At 38.7% G+C, this 22,761-nt stretch overlaps 1 protein-coding gene across 3 annotated transcripts in view; it reads right to left on the bottom strand.

Moving 5' to 3' along the window:
• ATRNL1 (attractin like 1) overlaps positions 1–22,761 on the bottom strand; it is a 515,103-nt gene that overhangs the window by 335,270 nt on the left and 157,072 nt on the right. For all 3 annotated transcript variants that reach the window (XM_081912145.1, XM_081912147.1, XM_081912146.1), the window contains exon 20: positions 11,563–11,656. In XM_081912145.1, the coding sequence (XP_081768271.1) occupies positions 11,563–11,656 (94 nt within the window). The remainder of the gene's footprint in view (positions 1–11,562; positions 11,657–22,761) is intronic.

The raw sequence follows: 22,761 nt of genomic DNA, 5'->3' as shown, positions 1-22,761 counted from the left end.
AGCAGAAAGATGAACACTATAGCTAAAACATTCTTTATTCACACTTCACACTACTGCCTAAAAGAGAGGGGGAAAAGGGTAATGAAAATAGCAGTAGGTTGATGCACACTGCATCCATTAGAGGCCATAAAAAGAAAGCATTTCTTTGCTACTCCAAGAGCTTACTAATAAACACATCCTTTCACCAATACCAATCCAACTTAGTGTTTCTTTATTAGCTCCTTTTGTTCCACTTTCCAAATACGAATGTCAGGGACTGGAAGGACTCTGGCCAGTGTCTAACAGAGGCAAGAGGCCAGGGGATTGACCTAGGAGAGAAGGCCAATGATTTATATGGTTTGGTGCCACCCATAAGGCAGAAGCGGTGGGTGGGTGGGTGTGTAATGGTCACAGCCATCTGAGTCAGAGATGAGTGTGCAGGAAGTGTCAAGAGGAAAAGGCTGTACAGGTAAGGGACACACCAGTTGAATTCCTTCCCTTCCCTTCCCTTCCCTTCCCTTCCCTACCCCACTGAATCCTAGAACCAGGAGGGGTGATGGCTTCCATGTAGGAGAAGCCTCAGGCTGCACACGCACACCCTGTCAAATGATGGTACATAAGTTGGTTAGGAGGCAACTGCTCCTCAGGGCACAGACCTGAGGACAGCTGCCTAGAGGCTAGAAGTGCGTGTGCATATGTATCTGGGCCACCATGGGAGTTTGTTTGTTTGTCAATACAGAATTAAGCCCTTGGCTGGGGGTGCCTAGGAAAAATGATAGAACAGACTTGAGAGAAGGAATGCTTCCTCATCCCTTCCCAGCTGTCCTTCTGTTTGTGTGTGTGCATGTGCCAGAACATACAAGCAATTATTAAAATCACAGTTTTCCAAGCAAGTTTAAAATCACAAGCAAGACAATTTACCTGCTTCCCAAGAATTAGAGATCAACATGAAAGACATTCCTCTAGTTTTGTATTTTTTTAATATCTGACTTAGTATAGCTGCATTGTAAAATAAAAAGGATGGTATTCAACTAAACCTTACTCAGAGTAAACCCACAGAAATTAATGGATCAAACTTAGTTATGTTCCAAAGAAAGAAAGAAAGAAAGAAAGAAAGAAAGAAAGAAAGAAAGAAAGCTCAGAGTCTAGGGTGTCTGCCCAGAGCACCACTCCAGACTTCCTTATTCACATATATGGGTTCAAGGCCCTGTACTCTTGACCTGCTATTTCTGCCTTATACCAAGTTAGACCACTGGGCCCATCTTGCCTAATACTGTCTCTCCACAGTTTCAGGTACAGATTTGCATCAGACCCTTTACATTGCCTAAAGGTTAATGTAAAAGTCCCCTGACAGTTAAGTCCAGCTGCGAACGACTCTGGGGTTGCAGCATTCATCTCGCTTTACTGGCCGAGGGAGCAGATTTTGTCCGCAGACAGTTTTTCTGGGTCATGTGGCCAGCATGACTAAGCCGCTTCTGGTGAAACCAGAGCAGCACACAGAAACGCTGTTTACCTTCCCGTCGGAGCAGTACCTATTTATCTACTTGCACTTTGACATGCTTTCGAACTGCTAGGTTGGCAGGAGCTGGGATCGAGCAACGGGAACTCACCCCGTCGCGGGGATTCGAACTGCCAACCTTCCAATCGGCAAGCCCTAGGCTCAGTAGTTTAGACCACAGCGCCCCCGTACATTGCCTATTCATACCCAAACAAGTGGAAGCTTTGCTCTAGAATTTTATAATTTCCTTCTGGGACTATTAACCCAGGAGGTATATTTGCAGTTTATATAGGCCCTTGGCAGAGGTCTAACTTTTCATATCACCACTATAGATCCATTCAATCAAATTATGTTTTCAGTAATATTTCATTTTTTCTAACTACTTCCAATTGTTAGAAAAATAGTTTTCTAAGAAGACTGCCCCCCCTTAATTTAGAACAATCTGCCAGCTCAACAAATGGCTTTACTGAAAACCAATTTATACAACATATTGATTAACTATGAAATAACAGAGTAACTATAATGTCAGAAAAGTTTTAAATACAGTCCACAATTCACTGAATCACATTTTTACACAGGAACAGATAAAAACAACAAAACCAAGCCAAATGGCAGACTCTTTTTTAAAAAATAAGAGAGTATGTTTTCTGTCTTTATTTAAAGAGAAACAACTATTAGGAAATTTGTTGTTGAGCCAGTATTTCATTGGGAATCAAAAAAATAATAAATAAATTACATACCACTATGCACTGGAGCACACAAGCAGTGAAAACTTTATAACAGGCTTCATTTACCTCTGATCCTATCGATCTACATCATCCACATTCAGCATAGAAAAAGAAACCTACAGTTTTCCATGGCTAAGCCATGTCAGCACTTATACAAAATAGTCTGTGTTTTAAAGTATTTCTGATTGTTTATGGATTTTATAATACAATTTGCATGGAAGTCCCAATACTGTTGTTTTTGACGTTAGTTGAAAACTTTTCCTTTTTTCTAATTCATGGATTAGTTCTTTTTATTTTGTAGTTTTTAATTATTGTTGGTTTCATGTTTTTAGCATTGTTTTCTTATTTGTATTGCATTTTATGTTCTATTTTTGCACACCACTTTGGTATTGTTTTAATGTAGAACAGTTTATAAATTCTGAAATAAATAAAGTGCATATTGTTTTCTTCTTTTTTGTTGTAGTTATATTGAGCATCCTACAATGTATTTGATGCATAGATCAGTACAAACAAAACATAAACCCTCAGCTGACGTTCAGTCTGAAAATGGGGGAGGGAGACAGTGGGGAGAAGAATTCCAAAGTTAAGAACTACATTATTCATACTGAAGCATATTCAATTAAGTGTTTAACTGTTTCCTAATTTTTTTGGTTGTGATTTTAACGAAACTTTGCTAATCTTATGTTCTTATTCAAAGCTTATTGAAAGTTGGAGCAGGAAAATACTGTGGCTCTTCCCCAGCAATGTTTCCCAGTATGAGCTTACAAGCCGTAGCACTACAATAACTGAAAACATTGTAATGGAAACTGTTAATACATTCAGAATGAACAAGAGCTGAAAGTCAAGTGAAGTACATGGACATATGAATCATCCCTTAATGACTGACCTAAACAATAATCTGACAACTCTCTTGTGGAAAGACACAAACACCATGCTGCAGTAGCACTTCATGAATAGCACTCAAAAGAATTACAGCCCATTTAAGCAGTGAACAGTGAGGGTAGTCTACATGTTGCCCTCCAGATGTTGCTTGATGCCAACATCTATCAGCACCCACCAGCAAGGCCAATCATTAGGGATGATTAGATCTGTAATCCCAGAAACTTCTGGAGATTACCGTGCCAGCTACCCCGGAGTACACCCACAGGGACATAACTGTTACTGTTTTTCTGTTGCATGTTCCACTGACTAGGAAAGCACCATATCCCCCAACAATTACAAACTGGTTATGACACTAAACAAGCTTGATACAGATTGTTAGAATGCCAGTTAAAGCACACAGATACCACGATTTCTAGCCATTCCTTCAGAAAGTTCTTCCTCCACATTCTGATGTTGCCACGTGAGCTTTTTACAAGAGATGAATGTTTGTAATAAGTGGCATGGGGGACCCATGTTCATCAAGCAAAAGGGGCACTTTAAAGAAGTCTGGGACCTTTGCTCAGCTGAAAACATCTTAGAATTTGGAACTGTTAACAACATTTTTATAGTCTTGATGACCTATAATGACCCCTGTTTCTCTTCCAGTTTCATTCACTGTTCAGCAGCTTGGCTGGATGCATTCATTCATTCATTTATACTTTTATACATTTGTATCATGCACTTTCAACTCCCATGTGTCCTTATGGCACAACTTTTAGTGTCCTACATTTATGACACATACCCAGGGAGCAGAGATTATGTACAGAATGCAGATAAGAAAAATGCAAACAATCACATTGATTATTCAAAATTCCTTTGAAATAAACCCGAAAGTGTTTCTTGCTTGATAAATTGCCAAGTAAAGGGGATATGACAAGGCCTTGGCTGTTCATTTTAATTGTTTGAGATTTAACAGTGCCATTAACAAGAAAGACACACTTTTTTCAAGAAAGAAAAACTACTCCAGTTGAATTAAGTATCTCCTTATTGCTGCTGGACTTGACATGGCTTGGCTTAATTTCTAGAAGAACTTCCATGGTATTAAAGGGGTGTGCAAAGGCAGTGTATAAACTAATTTGGTGTTTCTGTATAATGAAAAAGAGATTTATTTATTTTTGCAATTGATAATATCTAGGAAAGTTAGAATCATTGTGAATTACCATTGTGCATTATCCTGGCTTAACAATGGCTATCCTTTGCTCTGTCACGCCAAATCTGGTTAATCAATGATAAACATTGGTTTTTGCCAGTCATCATCACAAAATGCACACATGCTCTTTCTAATATGAAAATTCAACTGAATGAGAAGTAAATCAGATTTTGTTATTTCATAAAAAAGTATAGCATTTTGTTATCCACTGTTCAAACTCTACAACAGAGACTGATGGGAGAATCAATTAGGTGCTGTTTAGCCACATATTCTGGGACAAGAAGGTGTGCACCCAAATATACAGTGCAGGCTTGTATATTTGTATATTTCTCTTTTTTTTCTTTTATAAGAAATTAATTAGAATTCAGGTTTCATTAGAAAATCCATCTATTCTATTTTTATATTATATTAATTCATGTTGAGACTGCATTTTAACGAACGTGTTCAGCAATACAAAAGATAAAGGAAACTAATTACAAAATGTACTTTTTGTTTAAAAAACACCTCTTCTATTTTAGATTAACTGCTGTTTATTTGTTTGTCTAAATCTGACAAACTGTGTTAAGTTTAGCTCTGCCTCTTTTGAAACAAGCAAACATGATGGCCTTCCTTTGCTGGGGCATCACTTCAACTGGTATTTTAAAGAGGGCCAGGTTCCTTTATTATGCATTTAGATATGATGTTTGCCGTCTGTGTAGAATCTGAAGATCATCCAAAGCAGCACACAAGAGGATTCAGGGGGATGGATGGATGTGCAAGCCCAAGCCTCACTGTATCTTGCTCCTGTCATGATAAACCATAGTCTATCATGATGTCCTGACCAGCTCATTATAACAAGCTGATGAGCATTTCCTAGTATTGTTGACATTAAGAAAAAAGAAATTTTAAGGACAAATGTTTGTCTATGAAATAATAAAGGTAATTGAAATGCACAAAATAGCTGAAAGGAAAATATGCACAAACATCAGTTATTTTTGGCTAGTCCTATTAGTGGAAAAGGGAGAAAAAGAAAAACAGATTTCTTGAAATGATCTTTAATGTCTATTAACACAATGGAGACAGAAAAAAAGCATGTCTTTGTTCTCAAAACTGTTGTTGTGCACAATGGTGAACAAATTATTATCCACGGTTTACTATATTATTTATCCAGTTTCTGCATCACTTCACTCCTTAAAGAATGGATTCACAACATGGCCTCTTTACTTTTGCCTGAATGACAGTAGAAAGCAATAAATTCAAAGAGGTGTGGCTGCACGTCTCTAGATCATGCATTGCTCTCTCTTTTCCTCATCTAACTGGAGTAAAAAATTTCCTAGCTGTGCATATAGGCCACATTTTTTAAGGCATCATTTGTCAGTTTCGGTTTTATCTTAGCCCATCTCTACAATCAAGCAATAGGAGAAGAACAATAAGTAAATTGTTAAGTAATTTGAGAACAGGAAATGGTTTTGTCCATTAACTCTGAGTCTTTAATAAAGCACTAACCCTCAAATAGCAGCTCACATTGTTTTGTGAGTGTCTTTTCAAAATGTCTGACATTATTGTCAGTATTGCATTTGGATAGGGCAGGCTTCCTCAAACTTGGCCCTTCAGATGTTCTGAGACTATAATTCCCATCATCCCTGACCACTGGTCCTGCTAGCTAGGCATTATGGGAGTTGTAGGCCAAAAACATATGGAGGGCCAAGGTTGAGGAAGCCTGGGATAGGATGAATGTTTTGATGTGATGAAGCAATGTATTATAGACACCCAGAAGCTTAAATCACAGATCTTGCAATAACTATATGGCAGGCCAGGCTATAGGATTCATGGGGTCAGACTGGGGGAGTGTGCAGTCCATGCAAAGGATGGACTCAGGAAATACTATACAGTACAGTCTAACCTCTTTTTGCCACTTCCTGTACTTTTGAGATTTGTGCTGAGCCATATAACTGTGAAGATGTACCATGAGAATGCATAAAAAACAATTTGATAAGGAAGTCACAGGACAATGTAGAATCAACATAAGAAATTCAACATAGCACTTTCTGGCACCTTAAGCTCTGAGTACTCTGTTGAGAAATGTGGAATATAGATAAAGATAAATAAATAAATATCCAATCTCTTCCTTCTGCATAAAATGCACTTCACATCTTCCCAGTTTCCTACTTACTTGGCTCCCCCTCTTTCCCACTGATCCTGTCATCTCTTGCACATCCATTGGGACTGCACATCCATTGGGAACATGGGACCACTCTGACTGAGCATGGTTTGCAAACACTCCCAAACCAAACCATTTTCAGCAATTTATTTGCAAAAATGTTGTGCTTTCTGCAGTGTGTGTGCAAAGGAACATTTCCCCTTTCTTAAAGCAACTGGGGATACCGTACTATAGTAAGCCACAATGAAACTGTAACAATCCTGGCTGACAGATGCTCTATAGCAAACAGCAATAACAAATGGGGCATAGGAGCAGAGAAAGACACTCAGAACCACCTTAAACAAAAATGATGTAAGCTTCTGGAGACATTTTGTGCCCTCAGATGTGCTACTTTTTGCACCAAATATCCACAGTAAAACATTTAGCTTGGTCCTACACCTCACTTGCTCTAATTGGCCTGCCTTTACCATTCTTCAACCCCTCTATATGCCACTTGCTTTTATTTCAAATCACTTTCCCATTTCTATCTCCCTTGCCTTTTTTTGCAGAATAACACTTACCCTACTATTAGGTCAAGTGAGGTGATAACTTCAGGCAGCAAATGCAGAAGAGCTGTGCTGGCAGCTTCTTTGCTGCTCCTTCTAGGTCCCCAGTATTCCGACATGTTTTGTTCATGTGTAAGCTGTACAAGTGAGCAGAATGCTTGAATAGGGCTAGGGACTTCACATGATCAACCCAAATCACGTTAAAATGTTCAGAAATGTTTTAACTCCCACATGGAGGTTGCGTTTTGCTTAAACATGATTTGTTTTAATGTCTAAACCTGAGCCTGTCCAAAGAAGATAATTGTTTCCGACAATGAGAACCAGGATCTGAAACCACAGTTCGACAGATCATTGACAGCCCACACACTGAGTGCTGTGGGGATAGGCATGAACTCATGAATGCTGAGCAGATGGGAAACAAAAGTAGACGAGACCTATAAATCAAGGTTTGCTTGTTGTATATCTCAGAGCTCAATCCACAGCACGGCTTCTTAGCTACGGTTAGCATAAGACACAGTTGGAGTGTCACAAGGCAGAAGCAGTGTTCAGCATCATTCATAGGGCGTTTGTCATGTTCAGGCAATTGTGTCATTGGTGTCAAAGGATACTGTGCACTAGCAGTTGAGCTCAGAAATCCAATAGGATTAAGCAATATGCCTTGTTAATTTAGAAAGCCCTTATATGACAAATCACAGTACAGTAATTAAAAACATTATTTAGCATTATTATTCTTAACTCTTAATTTTATTTCTTTTTTTTAAACTAGAAATGAAAAACCAGTCACTTCTGAAAGGAATGCATTCATGTCTTGAAAGGGATAAGCATATTTTTCTCCCTCCCTCCCTCTGCAGCCTCTTCCAGTTTAAAATAATTTGTTTTATACAGCCTCTCTGATTTTTAAAAAGTCTCTCTTCATAGGGCACAGTATTCACTGCACACTGTGAACAGTTATAAAGGGAGGGGTGGGAGGAGCAATGTTCTGCCCTGCAGCTATGACTTTGTAATCAATACAATTCTTGACAGGAATATAAATCTAAGTTACACATTGAACAGCTAAAGTTTGAAATTTTCATGGAAATCCTTACTTTAGTAATCACAGATTTATAGGCTTGCTGCTGAGATTGCACAATGTCCTGCCCAACAACTGGGAAACAATTTATATTCTTAGCTACAGTTTACCAGTATTTGAGCATGTATTGTATATAGTTCATGGTCCAAACAGCAGTAGTGCACAACATAACAAATATAACATTAACTAATATTGAAAATGACTGTTAGTGCCTTCATAATTTTGAACATCATTTTGTATGTGATGTGCCTTTAGAAAAACACACACACACACATTAATATTCTCATTTGAATTATCAACACATTACATACATAGTTTAATCTACTGATTACCATGCTTTAAACAAATTAAGGTTGCAATCATATGTGCACTTGCTTGTGTGAACAGCATTCTTGACTGTGATAGAACAGATGGATATTGGGGCAGTATGGGGGGAAGAGAGAGGAAGAGAGGAACAGCACAAAGAAAGGATCAAGCTCTGTAACAAACACTAAACCTTACCACCGTATTTCCTAAGTAGTGTTAATTAAAATTCTAATTTAAAAAAATGGTATTTTTAATAGCAGCCGGAGACTACAACTAAGTCAATTTTTCTGAAAAGAGAACAATAATGCAGTTCTCCTGATTCATTTTATACAAGTGTGTCTTGCACAGATGAAAAGTTCGTTTCTAACAGCTGTTTGCGACAAATTAAGTAGGCTGAGCTTTTCCAACTTGGACACGATGGCTATAGCTGCAGAACAGGACTGTTGAGACTTTAGCACTCAAGTTCAGAAGGGCTAAGCCCATTACAAGGTGAGCCAAACTCCCCTCTGTATTGGGCTTGAGCTGCAATCAGCTGTCCTCTGCCAAGCAGCTTCTTACTGATATGTCCACATTAGATATTTGGAACTTCCCTTGTAACATTCCTGGCACAAAAACCTACAGGAGATGTGTTTTGCATCAATCCTGATGACCTTACTAAAATGTTAGGATTCATAAAACTACTTCGTCTCTTGATGCTGCTGTACATCTAAGGAACACCTTTACCCAAGAGTAATTTAGTACTGGAAGTGTTCTATTAGCCAGCTGCATTAATGTGTAACCCCAAAATTTTTGATCCCCTCCAAAATGATGCCAAAGTTTGGTGCTCATTTTGTGCTGTGAACCCTGCATTTTGTACCACCACCACAAACTGAGTAATTAACACAGCAAGCCAGGGTTACAACTACCCTCATGTAGACTGGCTACATATGCATTCCGGTCATGACAAAGAGGTAACATTTCTAGATACCCCCAAAACATTTAATATTCTAATGAAGCCATTGCATTATGAGACATCACCACCACCAGACAATGAGCAACAGGGGAGTTCAGCTGGGTTGCTCTGTGCACATTTCCCACCAAACATCATGTCCTAGCTGTTGCAAGCAGTCTTAAGCATGTATAGGCTGCAAAACAACATTGATGAAGAAAAGGGGCTGAGAAAACCATAGGGTTCCCAATTACAAATCCCAATTGTAGCAACAGTTAGCTTCTCCTAAATTGTTAATAAATAGCAGATAGAACTTTTTTCTATTGATTAGGAACACAGGAATTGTTTCTTATTCAACCCTTATTGCCCGGTCTTATTCAACATCTTTATCAACAACTTGGATGATGGACTCAAGGGCATCCTGATCAAATTTGCAGTTGACACCAAACTGGGAGGGGTGGCTAACACCCCAGAGGACAGGATCACACTTCAAAACGACCTTGACAGATTAGAGAACTGGGCCAAAACAAACAAGATGAATTTTAACAGGGAGAAATGTAAAGTATTGCACTTGGGCCAAAAAAAATGAGAGGCACAAATACAAGATGGGTGACACCTGGCTTGAGAGCAGTAAATGTGAAAAGGATCTAGGAGTCTTGGTTGACCACAAACCTGACATGAGCCAACAGTGTGACGCGGCAGCTAAAAAAGCCAATGCAATTCTGAGCTGCATCAATAGGAGTATAGCATCTAGATCAAGGGAAGTAATAGTGCCACTGTATTCTGCTCTGGTCAGACCTCACCTGGAGTACTGTGTCCAGTTCTGGGCACCACAGTTCAAGAAGGACACTGACAAACTGGAACGTGTCCAGAGGAGGGCAACCAAAATGGTCAAAGGCCTGGAAACGATGCCTTATGAGGAACGGCTAAGGGAGCTGGACATGTTTAGCCTGGAGAAGAGGAGGTTAAGGGGTGATATGATAGCCATGTTCAAATATATAAAAGGATGTCACATAGAGGAGGGAGAAAGGTTGTTTTCTGCTGCTCCAGAGAAGCGGACACGGAGCAATGGTTCCAAACTACAAGAAAGAAGATTCTACCTAAACATTAGGAAGAACTTCCTGACAGTTAGAGCTGTTCGACAGTGGAATTTGCTGCCAAGGAGTGTGGTAGAGTCTCCTCCTTTGGAGGTCTTTAAGCAGAGGCTTGACAACCATATGTCAGGAGTGCTCTGATGGTGTTTCCTGCTTGGCAGGGGTTTGGACTCGATGGCCCTTGTGGTCTCTTCCAACTCTATGATTCTATGAATTATGTATTTAAATAAGTCTTTGAAGAAGTCCCAATGTAACACGGAAGTTTCAAAGACCATTAGTTACATCTCTCTTGCTTAATGAAGTAACAAAATTATGAGATTCAGTGCAAAGTGTTGTGCATTATTGGATTTATTTGAGCTTTTACACTATGGCATTAAGAATTAAAGCACTTCAGATATATGCACATTTACTGATTTCATTTACTGGCAAAAGACCAGCAAACTCATTTCAGCATCTTATTATTGGGGGGGTTCCTGAAGAATTACCAACCTGTTCCCAAAATAAAATATCAGAATGTTTTATAGAGAATAATTTATACAATGGAACGATTGATTTGGATTCCAAATACAAATAAAATGCAGTCTACAGCCAACTTTTCCTAGTGCATTATTTTACATATATCTAATACTTGAAATGGGGACACAGGTGGCGCTGTGGGTTAAAGCCTCAGCGCCTAGGACTTGCCGATCGAAAGGTCGGCGGTTCGAATCCCTGCTGCGGGGTGCGCTCCCGCTGCTCGGTCCCAGCGCCTGCCAACCTAGCAGTTCGAAAGCACCTCCGGGTGCAAGTAGATAAATAGGGACCGCTTACCAGCGGGAAGGTAAACGACGTTTCCGTGTGCAGCTCTGGCTCGCCAGAGCAGCGATGTCACACTGGCCATGTGACCCGGAAGTGTCTCCGGACAGCGCTGGCCCCTGGCCTCTTAAGTGAGATGGGCGCACAACCCCAGAGTCTGTCAAGACTGGCCCGTACGGGCAGGGGTACCTTTACCTTTACCTTTACCTAATACTTGAAATAGCTCATTACTATTTGCAATGTTCTTTTTAAAAAGGGAACATTATTTCTCTAAAAGAAAAACAGTTATCGGAAGGGCTGGAAAAAATAATGAAATCTGTTTATGGATCAACATCCCACCCAAAAATTGCTGACAAGTGGAGTTTAACTATACATTTAAATGACTGAGAGCTTGATTACTTGTACTCACAGTTGACATTGATCTCCTTTGATCCCTTTAGTTGTGCAGAAACATTTTCCTGTTTGCATGTGACAAATATTTGCATGTCCACTGCATGTGCAAGCTATAAAAAACAAAGAGGAAACTGCTAAAGTCTCTCATTCCAGTGTAGCTTTGTATACAGATTAACATACTTTGATAATTATTTATTAGCTAGAAGTAATGGTAAGACTAATTTTCTGACTAGTAATACATTTGATAAAATTAGAATAAATTCAGTAGCAGAAACTTAGCAAGGAATTCACAGAGATTTGGAACTGCTGTATTTGTCATCTTGCACTGTGCTTTGTGTCATGCTGTTTTAATATTTTCTTGTTGTCGGTGCTTATTGACCAATGGAATGAACTGTACACAGAATTATAGGCATTTAAAAAAACAAAAATTGATATCGGCTATTTTGGATTGTATCTGAGCCCCAGATATGGAAATATCCCCACATTGTAGAACTCTGAGTAACCCTCTAGCATTCTCCCCAAACATATAACATTATAAATCTTGTTAACAATCACCAAATTGAAAGAGGGAGCCAATGAAAATAGGTGTACTTTAGACAGATAGTACTCATACATTTCCCTCTTAAGATGCTCCAGAATACAGCTCCATTTTTTCTTTTTGTATGTGTACATAGTGGAGAGAGAATCTGTGTGATTTGGTAATTTCATAAAAAGTAAGCCACCAAATAATATCCTAGAACACATGTGGAATTTGAAGAAAACAATACATATCAAAGGTTCCCAAACAAATAATTTATTTTCAACACTTGCATCATTTCAAATATATATCACTAGAAACAAAGCCAAATCATGAAGAACCAATGGAGTCAAAGCACTAACCAAAGGATTGGTGTGGCACATATGCTAATGAGGAGGAAGGAAATGTCCTCAATTGATGTTGAGGACTAGTTTTTATCACTGTGAGCAATTATGGTTTCAGAACTTATCTAAATTTTGACTTCAATTAACTGTGTAACACCAATTATGAGGTACTTTCCACCATGCAAATTTATTAAGGAACTCAGGGCAATGATATTTGTGACCTATGTCAATGTTGAATATGTTGCTAAATCACTGGCAGAGCCTGCTTGTATGGAAGTGTGCAAGGTTTGACGAGAACAGGTAATGACAGAGAATATATCAGATGAAAAGAACCATCTCCTTGTAATGCAATATTAGTATTATTACTAGATACTAGTGCATTATGCATGATCTGAAAATCCATCAGCAGCATGAGCTTCTCTCTAATAAGGTATGCTTCCTCATATCTGTATATTGAGTTCAAATATCAATCATAAACTAAAAGAGATTTTTGATGAATGATGATGAGGCCATCTTTCAAAGCATGCACCGAATTTCTATATTAGATAGAGCAGAAACACATACTAAGCAAGACTGACCAAATAGAACTTTTTTTTTCCATTAGCCATGCATACCCTTCCAGAGTAGTATATCATATTACTCCTCGTACAGTTATGACTGCTGAGGCAGACCCTGCACCTTTCCCCCTGATTTGAGGTCAATACTGGGAAACCAAGCCTAAGAACTACACACACTTGTGGTAGGATGTGTAGTTCTTAGGTAAAGGTAAAGGTACCCCTGCCCGTACGGGCCAGTCTTGACAGACTCTGGGGTTGTGCGCCCATCTCACTCAAGAGGCCAGGGGCCAGCACTGTCCGGAGACACTTCCGGGTCACATGGCCAGTGTGACAAAGCTGCATCTGGCGAGCCAGAGCCGCACACGGAAACGCCGTTTACCTTCCCGCTAGTAAGCGGTCCCTATTTATCTACTTGCACCCGGAGGTGCTTTCGAACTGCTAGGTTGGCAGGCGCTGGGACCGAGCAGCGGGAGCGCACCCCGCCGCAGGGATTCGAACCGCCGACCTTTCGATCGGCAAGTCCTAGACGCTGAGGCTTTAACCCACAGCGCCACCTGCGTCCCTGTGTAGTTCTTAGGATTGGCTTAAAATATTGTCCCACCTTCCCAGAAATATTGTCTCTTGGCTATATAACTCAGCCCCAGAGCAGATGCAGTGAGCCTTTATTTAATACACTGGTACATCGGGTTAAGAACTTAATTTGTTCTGGAGGTCCGTTCTTAACCTGAAACTGTTCTTAACCTGAGGTTCCACTTTAGCTAATGGGGCCTCCTGCTGCTGCTGCTGCCGTGCCGCTGCTGCACGATTTCTGTTCTCATCCTGAGGTAAAGTTCTTAACCCGAGGTACTATTTCTGGGTTAGCAGAGTCTGTAACCTGAAGCGTATGTAATCCAAGGTACCACTGTACAGCCAACCCCCTTTTTTAAAAACTGGCACTTTGAAAAAGATTTATTTCACAACAAGAATTGTAAAAAGTGGTCTGTCAGGAGTTGAAAGTCTTTAAAGGATCAGTAAATGATATATACAATATATATTGAGGCTGGATAGCTCAGTCGGTAGAGCATGAGGGCCATAGGTACGAGCCCCATGTTGGGTGAAAGGTTCCTGCATTGCAGGGGGTTGGACTAATTGCCCTTGTGGTCCCCTCCAACTCTACCATTCTATGATTCTATTTTTCTATGAATTCAGTAGAAGTCACAGGCTTTTCAGTAAGATGGTAAAATGGTAAGTGTACAGCTTAGATTTACTTCAGTCATTTAAACTTAACAGAGGTGTCACAGTTTAGGTTTCAACAACTTGCGGATTCTGAAACAGGCCAGTACTTTCTGCCAGGCCACACTAGTACTAACCTGCCTATTGTTCTTGAGATTCCCAACCTTGAGGCTCCTCTATTAGATTCACGTAGTATACCACACCAGGGGACAAGCACACACTCCCTTTCTAACTGGTTTGGGATTATTCTTTCCCTGAAGATATTTTCCCTTCCTTCTGAAATGGGATTTAAGTAGAGTGTTCCCTCACAACTCCACTTCTCCTCTCCCAAAATTCAGCTTCCAGTTGTTGCATTACTCTTTAAAGACAATAACCACTGTCCTTTAAACTAACCCCCAGCTCAAAGACTGCCTTCTCTGGCTAAAATTTTCCCTCAGGGCAGATTTTACACAGCTCAGAGGTTATGCTGTTTATTGAGCTGAATTCCAGGAACTGATTTTTTCCTTTCCCTCTCAAAGTGCTGTCTCCACCCACTTCTGGCTACCTGTACCTACAGCCAATCAGAGTGAAGCTCTAGCTCAGCATACTGAGAGCTATATCTCTCTGGTTGTCAGGCAGCAGAGGAACCATCCCCCGCGGCTGGCAAGTTGCCAGGAATGGATAAGACAAGGATAAGTCTCTACCATCTGCTTTTTATTCAATATTGGCAGAGAGAGGCTTGGAAATGCAGCCTCTTCGAATGATGCTGTTGTCCCGAGTAAATCTCCACCCCCTTATCCCCCACTTCCTCATTCGTCAACAGCACCACCCCTTCTACGGTTGCTGCTTAGGGCCGTCTGTCTTCGAGCTCTTTGCTCTCCTACTTTTAAAGCTCACCTGGTTCTTGGAGATGGTGGGTCTGGAATGCTTTCTAGTGATAACGTGTCAGCCAGCAGCTCCAACTCTGTCTCTTCCTCCTCCTCTCCCATTATTTCCCAACTATTCCCCTCATCTTCCTCTGAGCTGTGACCTCCCTCATACCCCTGTTGTAATTCCAAACTACTTCTCTGGAATTGTCAGGCTGGGGAGGTGGTCTCCACCATTCCTCCTCTGCCGAGTCCCTGACACTGGTGAAATTTTGCCTATATTGCACCATCAAACTCTGCTTCCATCACAATTGTGCACACAATATTTGCTACTTAAATGTACTAGCCATGGGCATACAAAATTCTTACAAGGTCCAGGAAGTTAACTTGTTTAAAAACCAAATAACTGTTGTCTCTTTATTCAGGGCACCTTTAAGCTATAAAAACAACCTTTAATCAGATAACTTAGAAATATAATGATGCCTCCTGGATCAGACTAAATGTCTATCTAGACAAGTATCCTGTTTCTCGCAGTAGCCAACCAAATGCCTTCTAGTAGCCCACATACAAGACATGATGACAATAGCCCTCTAGACCTGTCGTTCCATTGTGACTGGTATTTACAGGTACAGTGCCTCTCAGAATCAGCTCTATCATGACACAAAATTAGGAATGGCAGAAGGCAGAAAATTTGCTCCCCTGGACTCTGCTCACTTATCTCTCTGCCCTCCACTCAGCTCTCCCGAACCACCCCCTACCCTCCTCTCCTGATGGTCATTAATTTATCTAATGATTTGTACTTCCACCTAAATGAATCTAAAAAGGCCAGTGAACAAAATGTTTCTTCAGCTGCAGCACACAAGCTGGCACTAAGGAGGGAGAGGCAGATGGTGAGGGAGGAGGAAAAGGGACATTTGCAGGGCTTGTAAAAACTGAGGAAATAATGACTGAAGTGAAAGAAGAGATACAGGCTTAATTCCAACGATCACAAATGAGTTGTAGGAAGCCTGAGGCTTGCAGGTTAGAAGCAGCTAGTTTTTAATTTGTGACAAAACCATAATTTGCCGATTTGTCACATAATTTGCAACTGAAACAGAACCTACCTGTGATCCTGGTTGACACATTTTATACCTAGCTGCATTAGGATGAAGCTGCTAACTATGACTTGTCACAACTTAGAAGTTCAGTATTGACTACACTGACTGGCAACAGCTCTCTAGGGTTTCAAATGGGGTACCATCCTAGTCCTACCTGGAGATGCCAAGGATTGAATCTGGGATCTTCTGCATACAAACCAGATGTTCTACCAATGGGCTATGGTCTTTATCAAGGAGAGGGGTGAAAGTCCCATTGCGCAAATGAAAATCCTTGCACTGATGGGACACGGTAGTTAAATGCCACCCTCTACATTGCAAAATAAATATTTGTTACAGCTCCAGCTGGCAGCTATATTGCTTCCAGTTATATAAACAAACTGATTCCAGAATAGTTTAAATTGCTAATAAAATGACACATATTTACAGGGTAAGTCTAACACTAAGTGTAAAATCCTCTTCAGATGCCATCAATATAAATATTCCTGTTAACGTAAAAATGCAGGAGCAGCAATGGCATGTTTTTATAGCACATTTAGTGAGAAACATACACTACACTTCATTATGTTTGCAAGAATGTGTTTCTTTTTTCCACTTGTCTGGCCTTGACAAATGCACAAGAAATTACAAGCTTTTAATATAAGCAATGTGTACTGTTTAATTTACCACAACCTAAAGCTTAAATGTTTGATTTTATAGTAAATGATTAAAAGACAGTCAGATAGTTAAAGAACCTCAAATTGTAGAATAGCTATTTGCAATTGCACTGAACTAGTAAACATACTGAATGATTTTCATTGTAAGGGTAGTGATTATTGTCTTCTATCCCTGCACTGAAAGCTGGGCAAAGTGGACTACCTACTTACATACAATTAAGTTTTTGGGGCACTATCATGGATTATAGCCATCAGTCAGGCACCACAAAGCTTCAGTACTCATCTTCTAACCTGGACTTTGCCGAGTCACATAACATTTGGCCAAGAATTTGGGAAGAAAGACCACCCAGCTTTAAGATTACGATAATCAATAACTGATGTGACTGATATGGCAGGTGGATCTTAGGTCTGCCATTACCAATTTCATAAAGCATACCAAGATGACCATTTCAAAATTATAATATTCCATGTAAGGCTCAAAACAGAGTGTCGTGTTAGATGAAAGGTTTCCATCAAAATTGCTCTTGAAAGTAAATCAGAGGATTGGAAGAAGATGTTGTACTTGAAAACCTTTATGAAATCTATGAAACACTGAAATAATTTATATATATGTTCAATCAACTATGTGTTATTAAGATGACAGTTATATCTGAACTGGCTCTGCATCACATTTGACCACTCTATTCCTCCTTCTGAACGTGCATCTGCTTAATATGTTATTACTAGCCCACTGTAAAAGTAACATTTGTGTATACACACAAATTTTCATCACAACAATAAAAAAATTCAGACAAATATTGGTCACTGCACAAAATAATCCTTTAAAAGCAGCAACTTAGGTACCAGCACATTCATTCATTCATTCATGAAAACAGTACAGAAACGTCTTTGAGGCAGCAAGAAATTTTAATGCTATTTAGTGCAAATAAATATGTGCATACTGTTGTATGCAATATGGAGATTGTAAGAAGAAAATAAAGGTTCCTTGAAGACAATATAATTTACTAAAGAAAATCCATGCAGTAAAATTACCACCCATATAAAATTTATTTAATAATAAGTCTGTGGTGTGATTGTTTCTTGCTTGCTGGCTCAGCATAAAAAATGTAGTTACTTATGCTGACAACAGAATAACCACAAACATTTTCATGAAGTACACATTTTAAGCAATTTAATTTAAAATGCAGTGGTTGCTTTCGCCATTATTTCAAGTACTGCTGAAAAGGAATTTCCGTTTCAAAATGAGTTCACTACACAGGTTATTTGTTTACCTTGGATTATTACACAAAAAAGAGGTGTACATGAATAATTTTTAAATGCATAGTTTCAATGTGTCTCTCTCAAGAAACATTAATAAAATGTATGCTATTTATATTAACTCAGCATATTACACTGATTTATTAACATTCAGGGCAATACTGAACTAAACTAATGCAGACTGGAACATTCTAATGTTCATGGGCACTACTGAAACATGATAAAAGGATGTCTGGAAAGGTTAAAGGTATAACAAGCTATTGCACATTGTAGATAGTCTTGTAATAAAGTGCAGCCATTTACCTCCAAAGTCAACAAATAGCACTTTATACGTAAAGTATATTGCAATCCTGATAATCACCCACTGTCATTAAGAAAATGACAGACTAAATCATCAAACTCTGTAAAGTGAGATTCTAGTGGAATTTGAACAAACCCCAGCTGAAATGAAACATCTATAGGAATTCTAATGAAAGTGTTAAAAATGCAGAGATCGCTTACATTACTCACAAGATCTTGCACATTACTCTGTTGATGTTCAATTTTGACTGAAGTGAAATTGGAGATGGATTTATAGGGTTTTGCCCAGGCAAACGTTTCTGTAACATTTATGAAAAAAGTTAGAAGCGTTTATGCTAGAATTAGTACAATTTTTGAGGTGTTACACCTCTAATAAAACACCCACGAGGGAGTTCACGAATACTTCCATTTTTTTTACAAATGGAAAATACTGAGTATTATGATGCCTAGGAAGTTTATTGGCCCCCAGGAAGTTTATTGTTATTTGTGCATACTCTCGCAGACAGCCCTAGGGCCATGCTAATGTTGCATGCACATTTGTCAGCTTTCAAGATCAGAAAACGGTATTAAAAACAGAGAAATAGAGAAGATTATTATCTTAAACAAACGGGGAATGTAACATTGAAAATTAATCTAAAAGCATATCAAAAGATAAATCTTTCTTAGGGTAAACTGAACTAAATGTCATTCAATGAAGAGATATACTGCTATGCATGACTGATCATACCATCTGAAAATTAATGAACTCTTGACACTATAAGTTCACAATTTTCATGGCTTATGCTTCATGCGTCAAAAATTACTGTACTCTCCCAGTACCATATGGTGAATATTAACACAGAGAAAATCAAATTAAACTTTTGGAAGAAGCTTAGTTCTTTCTAAAATCACATTCTTTGTTCAATCTATATTATTCAGTATGAAAAATGTGTTGTACACATAGAAAAATGGAATTTGAGGCTGAGGGGTGAGAAAACATTGTTCCAGGACATTTAATGCACAATTAATATGGGACACAGTCTTGGCTTATGAAAACCCCTAGTCAATACAATTTAATGAGTCTCCTTCACAGCATTCTATGAAAAGGAGTTTGATCTTGCACACTGCTAAACCCAATGAGAACTGGCAGTACAGAGCATATATTTGGCAGAAACTCCTTTGCTCAAATACGGTACTCATGCATTCCTTCTCCCTCTGTGAGCAAGTGTTCTGAATATTTATTGTGCCTAGTGAAGAGTTATTTTAATTCAAAAGCTAGCACTTTAAGACCACTGGTTAGTCTAATAAGAGATCACATTTTTATATCTATTTCTAAGTTACCAATAAAGCTACCAGCACGTAGATACCCTTTCCTTCGAGTTTTCTTAGAATACTGATTCCTCCAAACATCCCTAGAGCATTAGCTAAAGCAGGGCTCTGAGATGGGAGAATATGGGGGGGGGGTATTGCTGCACTCTGAACCATCATTTAAAAATAAAAATAAAACTTCCTACTATTGTAAAGGATTGGTTGTAGAAATAAGGTGAATAACATCTATTTTGCTTCTTGTCCTCTCTCTTGCATGTCAATAAGACCTTGTGCTTACCTATGGATTCAGCCAGAATGTCCTTAAGGAACTTCCTCCTGAAGAGCTTACCACTTGTAAAGAGCAATGGAGAGGTTGGCATGAGATGGGGAGTCTGCATACCAGTGTCTAAGTCATTGTGTGTGTCTAGCTACTACATTAGCCACAAGGGCACAAAATGCAGATTGAGTCATATCCATTATAGATCTGCAATGTAGGCAGCTGGGTGATGTAGCATAAGTAGTGTCTGACAGGTATGCTTGATCAAGTTTTCATAGTGTAATATATAATTTTTCTGTGCATTCTCAAAGGAATGGTAGGATCCTTGCTAAATGCCATGCCTTTGGCATCCCCATCAGAATTATTTGTGGGAGCATTTTAAAGCCATGTAATCAGAAGGTGAAATTGCATCATTATAATCATTATAATTCCTGCAAACCTAAGTTACCTAAGTGCTCATGCAAATAGAATTCCCACTCACTCCCCTACTTCAGTCAGCTATATCCACCCCACCCTCCAGAAACCCTTCCCTTGAGTAACAGCTACCTTGAATATGGGACAGAGGGCTGAAGTGGGAGAGAATTGGGGGAAATTGGTTAGATGGAGTTTGCACGAGTGAAATGTTTACTTGAAAAGCTGGATACAAAATGCTAAACAATCAATAACAAAAATTTACAATGTAAATATAAATAATAAGGAACATAGTTGGATCTAGAGATACATGAGTGAAATAAATTCTGCAGTGTTGCTGTTCCATTAATTAACCACTAGTGGAAACCACTGTGTGTGACCTTGGCAAGAGACTGTGTATATCTCTGAATTTCATTTCTCTTTGGTCATGCAATAATTTTGTGCTGTCAGCAAAATCCCTGCATGCAAAAAAGACTTCCACTCATAGAAGCATGCCTCTGACTGAAAAAGAACAAGTCAAGAAACCAACTCTAAAAAAAGTCTGCTATGCCAAGAAATTTTGTACCAGAGAGAAAAATAGATAAAGATAAACAGAAAATTCCAAGCAAACATAATATTTCATTGCCACAACCAAGAATACACAGTAGTTTGTAGGAAGGCTTGATCACTAACATCAAATGCAACCTGTTATAAGATTACCATTAATCCTTTGGAAACTATCAAATGAGCATGAAAAAGATAAAAGGATGATACATAAATCAAGCTGCTGGATCTCTTCTGTACCAATCGAAGTAATAAGTAGTCATCAATTACAGGGCCTCTGAGTTCACCGTGTTCTTGGGATAAGTTGCTGAGTTAGCACAAAATGCACACCACTTAAAGGAAGTTGAGCCAGAACTGTTTCAGATAGTGCAATATAAGTGTTAACAAGTCTTATTTTTTCCATGGAAGGAAGTCTTTGTTACAGAGAACCTCAAATAAACTTATTTTCAGAAATTGTTAACAAGGCATGCATCCACATTAGATGCTACAATTCTCTTAAAAATCAAAGTTGTTAGCAAGACGCTTTAGTTACAAGTTGCTAGTCAGAATTGTAATTAAGAAACAAAAGGGTTTAATTTGGTTTGGTCCTACATCACTGCAAGTGGGAACACCAGAATTAAAGAAAATGAAACTGATGGTGAATAAAATATTGGTGAAAACAGAAACCTTTCATTCTTGAGATTCCCTCATTTTGAAATTATTTCATTTAGATGGGTGTACAAAATACAGTATTCCCTAAAGAAGACGTTAAGGGAATAATGTCAAGTAAACCAATCAAACTCTCCCACATGTTGCTTTTCTTTCCATCCCACATCTCTTACTACGCTTTACTAGCTATGCATTGTCATGCTACTCTTTCATCTCCCTGTGCATGAAAATTCACACATTTAGCTCAAAAATAGTGTACATTCACATACATCTTAACCAAAATAAGAGCAGGAACTTCCTTGAAAATTACCTGAGTGTTGAAAACTTTTATTTGGAAGGTGGGTTAAAGGCAAGGAATAGTCTTATTATAACAGCAACTATTTTACTTCTCAGTCTTGCCGTAAATAAACTTCTGCATAATATCCAAACATACTGAGTCTCTTTTTAGACATTAAAACTGGGTACAATGAGCAAGTAAGGTAAGGTAAAAAGATAAAGTACCCATGGTCCAGTCAAAGGCAACTATAGGGTGTGGCACTCATCTTACTTTAGGCCGAGGGAGCCGGCATTTGTCCACAGACAGCTTTCCGGGTCATGTGGCCAACATGACTAAACCGCTTTTTGCACAATGGGACATCATGAAGCCAGAGCACACAGAAATGTTGTTTACCAATGAACAAGTAGAGTGGGTGTGGCACCATGAAAGCAGGCTCTATTTCAACCTACACATTATTTTTAAACTCATATTGATTCATTTACTTACTATGAGAGGGATCCCAATATTCAAACCTATATGCAGACATTATATTGAAACCCTGAAATTACTGTACAGGTGATAGATTAAGCTGTTATGTGAAAATTGGTGGGCAATATTAATAAATTATTCTTTTCCCATTTTAATTTTGTACTCTGGCCTATGTGTTTTAAATGGTTTTATGAATTTGGATTTAAAAATATTTTAAACTGCTTTGTGAAAGATCAATAAATCCCTGAAATAATATTGTATTTATTCTAGAAATATAAAATATGCAAGTGTCCAAAGCTATGTAATTTTTTTTAATAATGTAGCTATCATTTCTATTTCCAACCATAATTTCTAACTATATTAAGTAGCCAGCTCAGAATTCATGTGTCCTGGGAACTCTCAGCATGTAGCTAGAACTCCAGAAAGTAGTAGTAAAATTTATAATTTCATAGGGCTCATAAATTGATTTTAGTCATTTTTACATTAATCATTCACTAAAGGTGACAGTATGCTTATTTAGTT

This window comes from Podarcis melisellensis, assembly GCF_964234715.1.
Source record: "Podarcis melisellensis genome assembly, chromosome: 5".
Lineage (NCBI taxonomy): Eukaryota > Metazoa > Chordata > Lepidosauria > Squamata > Lacertidae > Podarcis > Podarcis melisellensis.
The sequence above is the reverse complement of the archived record's forward strand: the minus strand, read 5'-3'. Positions and strand labels throughout refer to the sequence as shown.